Source organism: Erpetoichthys calabaricus, chromosome 8 (genome assembly GCF_900747795.2).
Source record: "Erpetoichthys calabaricus chromosome 8, fErpCal1.3, whole genome shotgun sequence".
Classification (NCBI taxonomy): domain Eukaryota; kingdom Metazoa; phylum Chordata; class Cladistia; order Polypteriformes; family Polypteridae; genus Erpetoichthys; species Erpetoichthys calabaricus.
Genome location: NC_041401.2, coordinates 30969024 through 30986828, shown reverse-complemented (window position 1 = coordinate 30986828; position 17805 = coordinate 30969024). Strand labels below are relative to the sequence as shown.

General features: G+C 43.8%; 1 protein-coding gene across 5 annotated transcripts in view; it reads right to left on the bottom strand.

Moving 5' to 3' along the window:
* The window catches only part of LOC114655431 (RNA-binding motif, single-stranded-interacting protein 1-like), a 510690-nt gene that overhangs the window by 343314 nt on the left and 149571 nt on the right, over positions 1–17805 (bottom strand). Inside the window, exon 1 of one of the 5 annotated variants that reach the window (XM_051930585.1) lies at positions 4084–4199. The exons of 3 other annotated variants lie outside the window; for them this stretch is intronic. In XM_051930585.1, the coding sequence (XP_051786545.1) occupies positions 4084–4149 (66 nt within the window). In that variant the 5' untranslated portion in view covers positions 4150–4199. Of the gene's footprint in view, positions 1–4083; positions 4200–17805 lie in introns of those variants that run through there. One more of the 5 variants, XM_051930586.1, reaches the window with a different exon arrangement.

Here is a 17805-nt window from a genome sequence, read left to right as displayed (position 1 = left end):
ACGACCACCCAGGTGTCCAAGACTTTTCAAACCTCTTGTGTATTTAATTTATAATTCTTGATTATTTAAACTTTTCGGGTAGTGGCAGGTGATGAGGCTCGCTTGGGGTCACAGACTAAGGCTATGGTGAAGCTCAGACAGGTTTGTAGTTCCAAGCCTTGCTGTTATGATCACAGTGCCTGACCTCTTTTTTATATGTATTATAATTGACTGGCTCAGCCTGCAGGTGTGATCAAACTGTGACCAGCAGACCAAGGGTCCAGCAGCCTAGCGCCACCAATGAACTAACTGTCAAAGCAAAAGGCTGCCACATACAATACCACTGAAACTTAGCCACGGCTGTCCCACTTCTTACACCACTATAGCAAACATCAGGTTGACCTTTAGCAAATACTGCAACCTACACCCCCCCCCCCCCCCCCCCCTCAAGGTATTAAACCACCAGTTTTCTAAAAGCCTGGACACCAGCTCAGCAAAGACCTTGTGTACCCCAAATGGCCAGCATTGCTGCTCTCTACAGGAACCTTGCTTGTATGATTACATGATCATATTCATCAATAATTACCTGTGGTTACACTATCATATTCGTCTATTAATGTTTTTAGCAGGGTACATCCTAGTTCTGGCACAATCATAACCGAGATTGAGCTCATCCTTAGATATCACCACAGTTCATCCGTCACTTGGGTCTGAACTGCAGAGCCCGGATCAACTGCCTAAAGGACTGGACACACAAATTAACGGAATGGCCGATTAAGAATACTTTCACATTTAAGAGTCTGCTGCAGATCATCTCCCATATGGGGTTAAACAGAAGTCCCCAGACTGCCCTTTGGACTGGACCAACTCTCAACTCAGGAAGATCTTCAGTATTTTAGTTTGCTGTTAGTTGCAAAGAGCAAACTGCCATAAGCAAGTGGTTTAAAATCTGCTTTGTTTAAATGGACTGCTGAGCCCACTGCTGACACCACCGTAACAAGCCTTGTTCATATTTGGCAACCAGTGCAGTTGCTGCCCCATCACACACACAGGATCAAGGACCTTGGTCTTATCCGAAGGACAGTGTAAATTTATACAACACAGTGTCCCCGTCACTACTCTGGGGCACTCGGATTCACACACAGATCACATGGTAAGTGGCCCTGGTACAAAACATTGGTGGTGGTTGAAGTGACTCCCCACTACCTATGTAAAGCACTTTGGGGAGGTTAGAAAAGCACTTTATAAATGTAATTATCATTTACGAGGAGCTTCCAATACATTACCCCATTTTAACAGAGCTCAGTGGGATTTCTATTATTCATTTAAACATTTTGTCAATAGTGAGGAGCATCCCACTTCTCCCACCATTATAACAAAGGTCAACTTTGTCCATAGTATTCATTTATTTATTTATTTATTCTTAACAAGGAGCATCCCACTCTCACACCATTTTAACAGAGGCTGTATTTGTCTATAACTTTCATTTAAAACACTTGTTTTTTAGTGAGCCTAATTTCAGTACTGACACCATTTTAACTGAAATCACCTGGCCTCCAGTGCTTACCTTACCCATGACTCACTGCCCCACCAGGGGCTAATAACAACAGTCCCATGGATCAGATGCATAAATCTTCTCGATCCCAGATGGCTAACATTGCTGTTAACATAACAAATCTGCACTTTCAGTACTATTATACTTTCCATTTCTGTTACCAACATTGTCAGCTGAAAAAGATCATATCTTGTATTGTGTGTGCAGGCAGCATCACTGTGATATGGAGGGGCTCCACAAGATAAAAACTGCCACACTCATTCGTTTACAGTTGCCATTCCAGGCAAGGTGTTCGTGACACTATTTTCCACCTTTCTCACCATCACAGCCCTTCAGCCCTAACCGGCTTAGTTATGGGAGAGCTTCTACATTTCTGGTAGCTGACGTCACTATGGCCCATCAAATGGCACCATAACAAGCTGGTACCTTGTACATTCACTCTGTTCACTTCATGGCTTGTGAAGAATGTATAGTTTAGTATATCCCAATTACACTTTCTTATCATTGGTAAGTTTCTACGTATAGCCCACTGTGGAGCAAACTGGCTGAACTGATCAAGTTCTTCCGTTACCAGCTCGGTAGGATCTGTGTGATCCACGGAATTTGGGCCATCTCTATCTCATTTACATTTTCCATTCCCGGCAAAGGGCATCCCTGCTTGTGACATTACTGAAGCCAAAAACAAGTCCAATATTCACACCACCTGGGATCAAATTTCTGATCACACCCTTACTACTCCTTCTGAACTGAAAAAGATCTTCTGTAGCCAGCCAAGTAGGAACATTGAGATCCATAGGGGTGATGTCATCTCTTTATGATTTACATTTGCAATTCTTAGCAAAGGGCAGCCTTGCCTATGACGCTGTTGAAACCAAAATCAATTCCACCATTCACACCCCATCTGGGATCACACCTCAGACCACCTCTTCACAACCGTGACTGACCTAAATGAGAACTTCTATAGGCCAGCCAAGTAGGAACATTGAGAATCATATGGGTGATGCCATCTCTTTACTATTTACAGTTGTCATTCTTGGCAAAAGGCATCCCTGCTGATGCCATTGTTGATACCAAACTCAGGTCCACTATTTGCACTCCACCTTGGATCAAACCTAACAGCCCTGGCTAAGCTGATAAAAATCTTCTGTAGACAGCCAGGTGATCCACAGGGGTGACGCCATCTCTTTACCATTTACATTTGCAGTTCTTGGCAAAGGGCATCCCACTCCATGATGTTGTTGAAACCAAAATCAAGTCCACCATCCACCTGGGATCACAGCTCACACCACCCCTTCACAATTCTGGATGAGCTGAATGAGAACTTCTGTAGGGCAGCCAAGTACAGAGCATTGTGATGCCATCACTTTACTAAAAGAGGCTGGCATGATCAGTGACACCCCGTGTTTACAATTGTCATTCTTGGCAAAGAGCATCCCTGCCTACGACACTGTTAAAACCACAATCAAGCCCACCCTTTTGCACCCTACTTAGGGTCAAACCCCAGGGCTGCATACCTAACTGGCTGATCAGAAGAAGATCTCCTCAAGTTTGTTATCTAGCCTGTGGTGCATGGCGACACTCAAAGAGTTGCACTGTTGCTCTTTTTCATATGTATGCATATTTTTTTATAGATCCCACTGACATATTGTTGACATTTCCACCTCACTAACATGTGCATCTTTGTCCTCCTCTCAAACAGTACAGACTATAGTAATTAATGAATACCCTGCTCCTTTTCCTTCCCCTAGCACTCTTTGAAAATGGGCGGCATCAGCTCCAGGGTTAAGTCTGCCCTGACACAACCAATTAGCCCATTAGGTGAGATGCTCCCTGAACAGAGCCCAGCGCCAGGCCATTATGAGCGATTTGGAGGCGGCCCCCTTCTCCTGGTGCCCATGTGCAGTCTGTTTTGACATAATCCAGCTGTCGCCGACGAGTCAACAGCACAAACAAGTGATCGTCAAGCCCCACCCCGGCCTCTCCGTTCTGGCCTTTCGTTTTCAGTCAAACGCCTGACGGTGCATTCAGGGCTAACACTTTCTCTTTTCAAAGAGGTGCGTGGCACCATCTTCTAAGTTTCCAACTGCTATCAGAGTTCCCAAAAAAAAAAAAAACTATGAAAAAGAGGCTAAAGGAAGCAGCAAACAATCTTAATGAGCAGGGTGACCCTTAGTGTGCTACTGTACCTAATATTTGGTGATGCCAACTTAAACTTGCACATTCAGACAAAGTAGGAAACACATGGGAAGAAGTCAGGAGGAGATCTTTGAAATGTAATGCTACATTGGCACTTTCTCGGTCAAAAGGCTTCCTCTAAAGGCTCAAATCTTTCTCCTTGTAACTTCCGTCTCGGTCATTTCCTCAGTGAGAGCTGTCAACTCCTCCGAGGCTCAAGAGCCAGTTTTTAGTTGGTGGAGGTGGGGAACTAAAGGGGGGGGGGGGTAGTGAAAGAGGAAGAATTTTACAAGCCTGCTCGGAATTTATCTTTTCCTAAACCTACCCGCCCAGGTCTAGAAACACCCAAGGGATGCGGCACTCCAAACATTTACCTTTCTGGCAGGCTGCAGTGGGTGCGAGCGAGGGCCGTAGCCAGGCTGCGGCAGGGAGAGCAGCATCTCCACAGCTCTTCAGAGTCACGGCCAAGTCACGCTAGTGAGACTGTGTTGCACAGGAAACCAAGTTACAGAAAGCAAATACGCAAGGCAGTCTGCGGAGGGGGGGAGTGGGGGGGTGCGGGGGGGATGGGGAAGACACACATAAGTTGAAGCTGCGCATACAAGTGGGTCACTGGAGAATTGCAAACTGTAAAGGCTTCATTCTCTGGGGAGAAGAAAGAAAACATCTGAAAGAAAAGGCCTGGGGGGCAGAAGGAGAGTCAGTGGGGGGACGAGAAGCTCATGAATGAAACCTTTAGTGCGGGGAAGTGGTGCAAAACAGAAAAAAGGAGGCTGGGAAATTTTACAGTAACGGCTGACTTCTGTCACAGCTTCTCATTTGAAACCCCATCCTTCTAGTTTTGTACCCCTTTTTGAGACGGTGGCAATTCACAAACAAGTGACATACAACAACCTTGAGAGGGTTTCCAATTTTGCTGAATTAAAAATGCTTCATTTACATTGGGGTGGCATGGCGGCATAGTGGATAGTGCCAGTGAAGGGCAAGTAGACACTGCTGTTTCATAACTCCAGGAGTCACATTTCAAACATCTGTGTGGAATTTACATGTTCTCCCCGCAGTCCATATTGGCTCTACAATTATTTGATGTCATGGAGGGATTGGGAGGTGAAGCATGGACTTGGTCAGCTCCATTACCAAAGAGCTCCAGCAGACTGGGTTCAAATTCAAGTTTGGCCACTGCCTATTGTGGAGTTTGCATATCATCTCTTTGTCCATTTTGGCTCTATAATTATTAGTAGTTAGGGTCATTTAGGGAACTTCTTAGGGCACATGGTAAAATTTTACCCTATGGACTGGCCAGGCAGCTTCAACAGACTGGGTTCAAATCCCAGGCTGCTCACTGCCTATGTGAAATTTTCAAGTTCTCCCCTTGTCTATATTGGCTCTACGTGTATTTGGTGTCATGTAGAGAGCATTTTCGAGGTAGAATGAGATGTTGTGAGCTGATGGGAGGTGAAAGGGTTTAACCCTGGCCTGGGTCAACTCTGTTGCCACACAGCTCCAGTAGACTGGGTTCAGATCCCAGCATGGTCCACTATCTGTGTGGAGTTCTCTCCTTATCTATGTTGGCTCTATAATTGTTTTAGTTAGGGTATTTAGTTAGGCTATTTGGTGTCATGTTGAGAACATTTTGCATGTTGGGACGTGATGGACAGACGATAAGGTTTAAACCCTGGACTGATTGAGCACTGCTGCTACTGGATTCAATTTCCATCCCAGTTCCTAGCTGTGTAGCATTCATATGTTCTTCCCTTGTCCCTTTTCGCTCTATGATTATTTTAGGTTAGGGTCATATAGAAAACATTTTGGAGGTTGGAGGGCATTAGGTGGAAATTATACAGGTGGTAAAATGTTACCCGATAGCCTGGCCAGACATCTGCAGCAGACTGGATGCAAATCCTGGGCTGCTCACTGTCTGTTTGGAGTTTGCCCATCAACATCTTGTCTATTCTGCTCTTTCCTCCCACACACCCAAAGATGTATGTCTTGGATTAACATGCCATTCTAAATTGACCCCAATGTGAGAAAGCATGGGTGTGGGCACAAGTATGCCCGGCAATGGTCTGGTGCTCTGCCCAGATTTGCTTCCTTCCTTGTACCTGATGATGTTGTAGCAATTACTGTATGTGTAATTTTTTTGGTCTTAACTCTGGACTGGATCAAGATGGATGGAAAATAGAGTTTTTATTTCAGGAAAAGTCACCTCCAGGATAAAAACATGTTGTGGAACAACAGAAAATGGATGGATAGGTATAGTGGGCAAAGTAGTATAACTTCACATGTTCAGTAACCTGACCTTAATTCTGGACATGCTCGCCATGTTCTTGAGGTTTAAGCACTCTCCTCATGTTCTTGAAGATTTCCCCTGGATAACCCAGTTTTCTCCCATGTCCCAAAGGGGTGTAGGTTAAATAATTTGGTGACATCAAACTGGCATAATGTCCATAAGCATGCATACAAGAGAAGGATTTGCATCCAGGCCACGTTTGGTTATTTTCTTGTGCCTGACATTGTCAGCGCAGGCTTCAGCTTTAGCTCTCTCTTACCCTGTGACTCCTCATGGAAAACAAATGGCTGGGATGCCATAGTGATAACGCACAGTGGCACAGGGGTTGGTGCTGCTGCTTGGTTTATCTTGGAGTACTTTGGCTTCTGTTAGGTCAGATGGTGACACGTTTGAGTTAATTCATATCAAAGTCATGGAATGGTTTTCCCCGTACACCCTAAATATGTGGCTTCAGGATTGACAGAGTGAACAGAAGTGAACGTATGAATGTGACCTGAAATAAACCGATCCCCACCCCCATCCTTACTGGTTTCAAACTTGTGTCTTGTGCTCCCCTTGATTAGTAATGGTTGGACCTGCATTGTATTCTGGACTGCATCCTTCTGCCTTACGTCCTGGATAAACTCATTTAGGTCCTTCGCTGATTCCAGTGGTAAAAGGTCCACACACAGTGGCATAGTGATTGGGGCAGATTCATGGATATGGGCTCAATTCTCGGACTGGCCGCTGTCTATGTGGGGCTGACACATTTGATGTATGTCCTTATTCATTTTCTTTAGGTGATCTGGCTTATGGTGTCAACAAATTGGCAATGTGTGAGTCAATTAAACTATCCAAGTGATTGTGCCAGGCAAAGTGTTTGTTCATACTTTGTGCCCAGTGCTGCCAGGACAGGCATCAGCTTTCAAGGACTGCAAATTCTAACTGTCAGTTTTGCAAAACAGATAGATATTAAACAAAGTGGCAGAGTTAAGGAGTGACCAGGCCACATGGACCATCGTTGATGGTGCCTTTGTGGGTAACGTGTGCTTCTTTTGCTCAGTGTCTTTGAGTGGGGCCAATCAGCATGAGGCTGTAGGTTCAAGTCTAGGGTGACAATAATCTGTGGCAGTTCAGATATCCAGAATTTACCACAGTAGCCTCATGGGATATTATGAAAGGTGTGGACCGGTCTGAGTCAGCACCTATGTCATCGAAAATCTGAATGTGGGGCATCCAGGTGCACTGACGCAAATTTAACTATATGAACCACAAGGTGCTCCTTTGTTCATTATGTTTGTGTTTTTACTATGTATGATTTGAGACTTCTGTGTCAAAACCTGAACTGGACTAAGTGGACATAACGGAAGGACACATGTATGACAGTGTGACGTGTGCTCAGTTTATTAATGGGAGTGCATTTTATTGCCGTAAATTAAACTGACATGGCATGAGAGGCAACTAACAGAGTCTGAAGAGGCCAAAGAGTGGATGCAAGCTGCCAGTCATAAACAAAATGGCAGCATATGACAAACTGCCTCAGCAAAGAGAAACAGTCCTCACAAGTCAAAGCTCGCCGGGAGGGGCAGACAAACATTTCACTAGGCAGCTGCTAACTGAGACACAAAAGCACAGCCTCCAAAAAGAGCCTCTCTATGGCCTGATCTCAACAGACACTGTACATTCATAAAGGCAGGGCTGCCATTTGGAAAGCACTTGTATTCAAGGCCAGCACACAAAGACACAGGAGCACAAACCTGGACCCCAAAGCAATGGAAAAAGTATTCTGCTCTGATGAGTCATCTTTTCATTGTATTTACTACATCTGGATAGGTTTACATTTGGAGAAAGCCTTCAGCTCGCAACGGCTGTTGCCAACTGTTAAACTTGATGAAGGACCCGTAATGGCACGGGCAGCCATCTTGTGGGAGTAATCAGATCTGATGACTACTCTGCATGAATGTGAGGCCATTTTAGAAGAGTGGGTGCATCCTGTGCTGCACATTCAACTCCCTCATGGTGTTTCCTTATTTCAGGATCACAAGACCTCATATAAACCATTTCAATTCATGATGAACTGAAACGCCTCCCACGGCCCCCTCAGTCACCGGGCCTAAACATCACCAAACCTTTAGGGGAAGTTCTAAAGTTCAGAGCATGAAGTGGATTTCTACTTCCTTCATCCCTCAGAGAACCAGAGGCCTTTATTCTTAAAGACAGGCGCACTGCCTACAGGTACAGTCCAGGACTTCAATGGCAGCATTACAGGAAGAACTGTGGCTGTTCTGAAGACCAGGGAGAGGCCCTTCTCTTTGTTAGGTCCTTCGTATGAATAGACTGTTAGCTGTCTGTGCTATTTTATCCACCACCTTTACTGTCTTTACTACTGGCAAAATACAGTAGCTTCATCGGAATATTCTGAACTTTGACAATAGGGCTGGTTTAGAATTTGTAATCTTGCCCAAAATATCATGTAACTTAAAATTCACAGCACCTTATGATAAACGTATTGGTTTCTCAAGACTGCTCTATCCTTTTCCAACCTGTTTGTGTTAAATTCACCTTCAAGAAGTTGGTGGGCACGAAAATTTGTTCGGAGTCACGACTACCATAAATTGTCTGTGAAATTAACTAGCTGATTTACGCGGGCAATCTACTAATGATGGCCTGGTAGAATCACATTGCCTCTTTTATTTTAATCCTATCATTCTTGTGCATCATCAGAGATTAGGAATGTGTTACATGTTGGACATGCAAGGAAGAATTTTACTGTTATCTGTTCTAAAATATGACATTGGATAGATCACAACTGGTGCTTGTTTAATGTCTGACCACTTAACTAACATTTTAATGCTTCCATGAAAGCTATCTTTCCATTACATTGTGATGCATTTATTATCTCATATGTACAAATGTGCATTGGAGGATCACCTTACAGGCTCTGTCGAAAATAAGTAATAACACTTTGGGATGAGAGGGGGCACTATCACTAACATTGTCATCTCTTTCTCTCTCCACAGTGCAGAAAAAACAGCCAATGAGGACAACTAACTCCGCCCCTTCCTGTTCACTCTCCATAAAATCTCGTGCGCCCCGGAAGGAGGCATCATCTGTGACAAGATTTACCTGCTGGACGGAGCTCCTGTGAACTTCACCCAAGTACCAGAGGCTCACCAGCTGAAATATTCAGTTATTTTTTTGTTCTGATATTTGAAATGCTAATATGCCCAAGGATGTTTATTTTTGTTGGAAACTGTAAAAATGAAAAGGGATGACCTTGTGGGCACCTGGTGGCCACCCCAAATATATATATACTGTATACTGTCATACATGTATGCTTGGAGACCAACCAAAAGGCTAAGGTAACCCGGGCTATTCCACTCCGCAGCAATAGGGGTGCTGTCACTAATGATATCTCCTGTTTTCTCCACAGCTCCTAGTGCTCCCCGGGAGATGATACCTAGCCCCTAATGTATGCTTCAAACCCTGACCCTTCCAGGCGCAGGTCTTTATATGTGGGTGGTCCATTTGGACCCACAACTGACTAAAGGAGGCTGAGCTTTCAGATGTGTCTAACAGAAAATGCTTTGCCACTTAGTGTCAGTTGCTTAATTTCTCTTTTGAATTTCTCCATGTTGGTGCCCCAACCTTTTGCACCCATGTCAGAGGAATTCTTTTCTCTCTCTCTCATGTATGTATATATACACAGTATATATATATATATATATATATATATATATATATCTACATATATATATATATATATATATATATATATATATATATATATATATATACACAAGTCCTGTATATAAGTGAGTTCAGAGGTAAGAACTCTCATTGTCAGACTTGGTCTGAAGCACTTCAAGAGAAATAGGAAGGCCAGTTAATAATAAGCATAATTATAGTAATAAGAACTCTGAGACCCTGAATTATATTAAGCATACTATTTTCTAAACCCGCTTAATCCTAAACAGGACTGCTAGGCAGCTGAAGCCTATCCTGGCAAGAACAGGGTGCAAGGCAGGATCAATCCCTGGGCAGGGTGCCTTTTCATCACAAGGTGAACACACACACAAATATCCACATAAGAGACAATTTAGCAACACCAATCCACCTAACCTGCATGTCTTTGGAATTTAGGAGGAAACCAGATTACCTAGAGAAAACCGCTGCGGGCACAGCAAGAGCCAGCAAATTCCATGCAGGGAGGACCCAGTACATGAACCACGGTGACTACTGGCCAGCCCGTGGTTTGAGAATTTTATATTTATAATATAATAATGAGAGTGAGCATGCGTAAATTTGCTCTACAATGCCCTAGCACCCACCTCCAGGGTGGGTCCCTGCCTTGCACTGGCGAGGTACACACTGATGTCATGTGACTCTAAACTGGACAAGTAGGTTAGAAAATGGGTGGATGGATAATAACTACTATGTCACACTGCTGCTATATCTGTATATAAAATTAACTGTCTGTCCGTCTGTCATGTGATTACTTGTGAACTCATTGGGTTAGAGCCTCGATCTTGGTCTTAATTGAAAGCTTAAAACTTGATCTTCTTCTTCTTTTCAGTCTTTTATAGTGTGTTGATTGATCAACCTTCTCCAAACAGCTCGGCCCTGCACCTCCTTGCCAGATAAACCCTTTATTCCTTCAAATCTTTTTTTACTCCATCCATCCACCTCCACTTTGATCTCCCTCATATTCTCTTTCTCTGTACTTCCTTGCCTGTCACTCTTTGCCCACATAATCACTGTCTCTCCTCATCACATGCTCATACCACTTCAACCTACTTTTCTGTACTTTCTTAGATATCTCTCCTAATTTTGTTGTACCTCTGATATTTTCATTTCTTATTCAGTCCTGCTTTGTATCTCCACACATCTATCTCAACATTCTTACTTCTATCACATCCAACTTCTTCTCCTACACTCGTGTACTGCCCATGTCTTAGCTCCATACTTCACTGTCTTAAACAACATACTTTTGACCTTTGCCTTAATTCTTCGATCACAGAATACTCCTGATACCTTATTCAATTGTTCCACCCACACTGCACTCTAATGGGTTATCTCTGTCAAGATCTCATCAGGGGACCAAATTAGCCACCAGCACAACTTGGTGCCGGTCCCAAGCCTGAATAAATAGAAGGGTTAGTGTCAAGAAGAGCAAGTAAACTGCTGTAAAACTTTAGCCAAAAGTTTAATTTCGGTAAGCTTATGACTTGACACTGTATGTTCTAAAAGTTCAAAACATTTTAGGTAGCAGCAAAAGTAAGTAGTAAAGTAAGTTTACTGTAATTAAAGAACTATCATCGCAAACCCATCTATTGATAATCCACCAGGACGCGCTACATATGTGTTCAAAATTCATAATCAAGTTCTTACATTTGGAAACAATGGACAGAAAGTATACTGTTGCTCATATCTAGGCTTTTGTAGTCCTTTACTTCAAAACTGTGTGTTTCACTTTTACAAATTTATTTCCGCTGGCTATATTAGTAATAATAACCCTCTTACAGCTATTACTACCACGTATAATCAAGTACGCCACACTGTCAATATTTATTGGTAACAGGGAAAAAATAAAAGTATCATTATTAAAAACAATCTAGCCCGATGGATCAGTTTCTCGATGAGGGAGGCTAGCAGTGAACAGAGATGGCGTAGCTCCCCATGCGACTCACATAATGACCTTTGATGCTGTCGTTCAGGCTCATTTCAATTCTAACCTGATCCATATTCCCACCTTTTCTGTCATGAGAGTTACACATTCCACTGAGACTTGACGTGTCCGGGCCACCACTTTGTGTGTGTGTGTGTTTTTCTTTCAGTGATTTATTTCACAAAGGCTTTCCTTTCTAACTTGCATAATTTAATAAGCGGCGGGGTTACTCAGAAGCAAATTCTGAAGCCGTCTGCTAACTTTTCTTGCTTTCTTTCCTTCTTTTTTGTTCTCTCCGATTCTCTGTAATGTTGCCCAGATGTTTTTCAGGGGGCTGACTTTCCAGATGTTTCCAGGGCTCATGGAGACAGAGGGGAGGAGGGGAAGGGGGTGAGGGGCACATTTGTACTTTAGCGGCTTTTTTTTTTTTCTTTTCGTCTTACTACACTTTCTCCTTTACAACTTCAGTCAGCGCTATGATTATGAATTTCTTTGTGACATTTCAACAGGGCGGCCAATGAGTTGAGCCACACGCAGGCTAGTGAGCGCCTTCAGGTGTCTAAATGGGAACAAACCCAACATTCTTGGGCCTCTCTGAGCCATCCCACACACGGCAGAGCTTTAAAAGCATTTTTCAGATTAGCTGTGCTGCCCCCCCCCCCAGCCCAAGAGTACTTCATGTACTAACCCAAAAGAGTTTGGCTCTTTACAGTAAACAGAAGAATTCAGCAACAAAGACAATGTCTTAAAGTAAATGAAATAAAACTTGTAATTTTACTGCACTTTGATTTGATGCAATTCAGACTTGTGTCGTGTTTATGTAAAAACAAAAAGCGCTGGCAACAAGGAATCTGGAGACGTTAACAGAGTTGAAGAGGAATGAGCCCGCAGTAGGCTGTTTAAGCACAATGGTGGCATGGCGCTTGTGCTTTAAAGGACAATCACCCAGCTAGTGAGCCTATATGGAAGGTCCAAGAGATTCCAAGAGCATGATTCCATGGCCCTGAGTGAGTCACAGGTCTTCGTGTTAGGCATGATAGATTTCATAAGGCCAGTTTGGCACTCTGACCCCTCACATCAAAGTAATCAGTCAGTAAGGTAATGGCGCTGACACCTGGGGACTAAAAAGGACATATGGAGCGAGTGGTAACTAATCAACTTTCCAATATGTGCTACAAGATTAGTAACTAGAGATCATGTGGACCTCCAGTTATCCTAAGATCGAGGTTCCAGCCCCAGTAATGCACAAGCAGGCTGCCGCTTCGCATGTGGTAGATGGGCAGTGGACGCCAAAGCTGTCAGTCTTCTTCCTTCTGTCATGTAATCTGCTTCTGCAGTCTTCCTCACGCTCAGCAGATCCAACAACAGTAGTGAGAAAGTACCAGCAGGTTACTGTACTGCATGTGCTTGATGGGCAACAATGCTGAAGCTGTCATCATCTTCTTCCTATCATATAATCAGCTTCTGCAATTTGCTTCACACTCTGCAGCCATGTCCTATGCAATTTGGCATAAGAAAGACACAAACCCCAACAACGTGTCAGAAGCTGGAAATGTCATTCTTTTTCTTCCTATCACATAATCAGCTTCTGAAATTTGCCTCATGCTCAGCAGATCAACTCCCATGGTGCACAAATACTAGCAGGTTGCTGCCCTCCATATACCTGATGGTCAGTGTAAGGCAGGGATATCATTATGCTTCTTCCTATCATGTAATCATCTTCTGCAATTTGCCTCACACTCAGCAGATCCAGCTTCTCTTGTTCATGAGTACCATCAGATTACACGATGCCAAAGATGTAGAGCTGTCATTCTTTTTCTTCCTATCACATAATCAGCTTCTAAAAGTTGTTTCATTATCAGCAGATCTTGCAATGGTTCTTTTCTTGTCAGCAATGCTCTGAGCCTGTGCTCCTGTTCTTTCCCTGTAAGCCACAGTGATAGCAATGCTGCCATTTGCTGTGAGAAGGACCTGAAGCCCAATTACGTGGCCAAGGTAGACTGCACCTCCAATTCTTGGGCTTTGTTATCCAAAACACTTCATACGTTCTCCATTAAGACCGCAATCAAGGTTTAAGGTCCAGTGGTTTGTAAGCTTTTTTGCAGTTTATATTTATATATATATATAAGTTGCGGAGTGGAAAAAAATGGTCAGCTCTAGATCAGTTCTGAACACCAACAGGCACATAAGCAAATGCCCTGTGCACTAATACTGTGGGTGACTGTCATGGCTACTTGGGGCTGGGGACTGAACTTGCAACCTTGCGGCTGCAATGAATAATGGGAATAAATGAAGACTGGATGGCTCTTCAAGAAAAGAAAAATAATAAATGATTACAAATAATATATGTACAATGTTCAAACCTTTTTGAGAACATGTTTTTACTTTGTCTTAGTGGGTTATTGAGTGCAGATTGTTGGGCAAAAATGACACATTTATCCAAGTAAAATCAAACCTACAACACAATGTAGAATGCAGAAACTGAGGGGGTCAAAATAATTTATGAATCCATTGTATTTACAGTATATATATATATATATATATATATATATATATATATATATATGTGTGTGTGTGTGTCTTTGTGTATAAATTTCATTAATCCATCCATTTTCTGTCAAAAAGATGCCCAGATATTCCTTTTTCTTGCCACATCCTCTAAGTCTTCCAGGTGGATACCAAGTTGTTCCCAGGCTAGCCAAGAGATAGAACCTCCCCAGCATGGCCTGTGTCTGCCCCGCGGCCTCCTCCAGGTTGGTCATGCCTGAAACACCTCTCAAAGGAGGGCTCCAGAACACATCCCAATCATATGCCTGATCCATTTCAACTGGCTCCCTCTGAAGTGTAGTAGCAGCAGCTCCTCCTGACTGTCTGTACTCATCACCCTATCTCCAAGGCTGAGCCCAAATACCATGCGAAGGAAGCTCATTTCTGACGCTTGTATCTGTTTTCTAATTCTTTCGGTCACTATCTATAGTTCACGGCTTAAACATAACTTGACCAATAAATCAAGAGCTTTGTCATACCACATGTACTTCAGACGAGGCCATCCACCTGAAGTTAAGCATGTTTGGGCCTGGTCAGTACTTGGATGGGAGACCATTTAGGAAAGCTCTGGTTGCTGCTATAAGAGGTGCTGGTGAGGCCAGCAGGGGGCACTCACCCTGTGGTCTGGATGTGGATCTCAATACCCCAATGCAGTGAGGGGGACACTGTGCTGTCAAAATGTCACCGTCCTTCGGATGAGACATAAAAGAGAGATCCTGACTCTCTATGGTCATTAAAGATCCCTGGGCATCCTTTGTAAAGTGTGGTGCATCCTGATGCCCAGGCTAAATTGCCCTCCATGGCCTAGTCATTTTGGCCCCCTAATCATCCCTGATCTTAAATTGGCCCCCCTTTCACCACTTCACCACCTAACAGTTTATGAGGGGTTAGTGTACTTGTGCAAACATAGCTGCCGGGCATCATCCAGGTGGATGCTGCACATTAGTGGTGGTCGAAGTGGCTCCCCACTTACTAAACCGCTTTAAGTAGTGAGAAAAACATTATATAAATGTAAAGAATTATTATTATTTTGGCTCCGATCTTTCTTCACCATGACTGACCTGTATTAACATCCGCATGACTCTAGACACTGCTTCGATCCACGTGTCAATCTCCTGTTTCCTTCTTCCCTCACTCATGAACAAGATCCCAAGATACTTAAACTCCTCTACTTGAGAGAGCAGTTCAACCCCAACCGGGAGAGGGCACTCCACCCTTTTCCAGCTGAGAACTATGACCTCAGACTTGGAGATGTAGATCCTCATCCTGACTGCTTCACACTTGGCTGCAAACTTCCCAAGTGAGCATCTGAGGTCAAAGCCCAGTGAAGCCAACAGGGCTATATCATCTGCAAAAATACAGAGATGCAATCCTGAGGTCACTGAACTAGACACCCTCCATTCATTGGCTGTGCCTGAAAATTCTCTCCATAAAAATTATGAATAGAATCGGAGAAAAAAGGGCAGCCCTGACAGATTTCCAAACTCTTTGGGAATGAGTCTGACCTACTGTAACAACAGGCCAGGTACCCTATAGTCCTGAAGAACTCCCCACAGAACATACTGAAGAATACGATTGTATACCCCTTCCAAGTACACAAAATACATTGATACCGGTTGGGCATGAACCCTCAAGAATCCTTGTGAGGGCAAAAAGCTGGTCTAGTGTTCCATAACTGGGACGAAATTCGCATTGCTTGCCATGGATCAGAGGTTTGACCAATAGCCAGACCCTCCTTTCCAGAACCCTAGCATAGACCTTCCCAGGGAAGCTGAGAGAAGACAACCCAACAACATCCAGAGCCTTTAAGAGCTGAGGGCAAATACCATTCACCTAAGCGACATAAATAGCTACCTCAACAACATATATATGTATGGAGTGTGGACACCAGGGGGCGCTCCCGCTCCCCACAAAAAGAATAACAGCCCAAAGAGTCTTTATTGTGGGAAACTCTTCAACAACAAAGCATTTCTTGCCAAAATCCCAAGCATATGTAATAAGCACAGCAAAATATAGCAACTCTTTGTCTTTCTGCCTGTCATCTGCCTCCTTCACTCCTCCTCACAAGCACTGTCCACCTTCTCCCCATTCTGGCTCATCCCTATGAAGTAAGCAGTTCCTTTTATCTCCCACCCAGGAGTACTTCCGGTGCTCTGTAGATGTGATCTGAAAGCATTTCTGGGTGAGACGGAAACCCCTGCCCAGCCCTGTGCATGCTCTCCACCCCATTCCTTCCATCCTGTGGGTGTCCCGGCCAGTTAAGGCTATATTTCACATTTGTGGACTTGGAGAGGACGTAGACCCACCTGTGCTTGCTGCCCCTCTGGCTTTCATAAGAAGACACTGGCGATACCATATCTTAGCCGTATCGCTGGCATATGACTCCTATTAATCTTTGTCTCGAGACGATACATCAAGATAGGCAATGTTTTTAGTGAAAACTTCAAGCCTTGCCCTCCCTGTTCGTTGCTGAGGTATTTCACTTGCACGTTGTTGAGCCAAGGTGTTTGCTTCCTTTCGACGTTGTCTCTCTTCATCACTGTCATTAGCATGACATCGTTGTTGCATGGCAGCATTTGCTGCACACAGGTCTTTCGTAGTGAGAAGTGAGATGCATGCAAGCACCGAAAAAATGTAAAAATGTATGCATGCGCCATCTAGTGGCTGTTGTTGAGCGTGAGCAGAGCAGACTGCTCCATACACACACAGGTCTTTCACTTGCTGTATATACTGTTTGCCTAATGTATACACCTGTATAGGCAGGTTAAGTGACTCATTCAGGGTCACAGAGTATGTCAGGAATGAACTCCAAGCCTGCAGTAAAATGAATGAATGAATGAATATAAATCTCAAGGCACAAGACAAAGCAATAATACTGATAGAAATTTCCATAAAACGCATTTGAAGATTACCAAAAGAAATAGAAACAGATTTTAATGAGCACACATATCATAAATATCATAACAATCAAAAACCTACGTAATCCAATTCTGCATCTATGTTGGCCACTGGGCACAAGGTAGGAGACAGCCCTAAACAATCTGCCAATCCACTGCAGTGTCTGTTCATACAACACACAAAAATTGGGTAAATTTGGATTTGTGCATTAACCGATTCAGTATATTTATGGGCACTTGAGATGGAAACCAGAGTACCTGGAAAAAGACCCCATGTGGACATGGTGCAAAACCAGAAGTCCATCCATCTTCTAATACTTGTGGTAGTGTGAGTTTGGCCATCACTGCTGAGCCGACTGGCACTCATTGATACTGCCAAGTCGAACTCTGCAGATGTTTCCCCAGCCGGTGCAGCTCCTCCCTTGTGCACAGCACTCCTCTCCATCTCACACACAGAATGCCCTTGGGCTGTTTCCTGGCTGGCTCATCAAGGTCCATCCCACTTGTGACTTCCAACCTCACAAACAAACCGTTCTGGGAAAAGATGCACTAAGCAAGCACTGAAGCAGGGCAGGCAGGCAGTACCCGCTACAGGACCAGGCAGTAGGGGTGCCCTTAAACTGATAGGAGCAAACACTTGGCATCTCTGAAACTGAAGAAGGTCATTTGAACAGGCACAATGAGGGACAGAACATGAGCCTGCGTCACTACACCC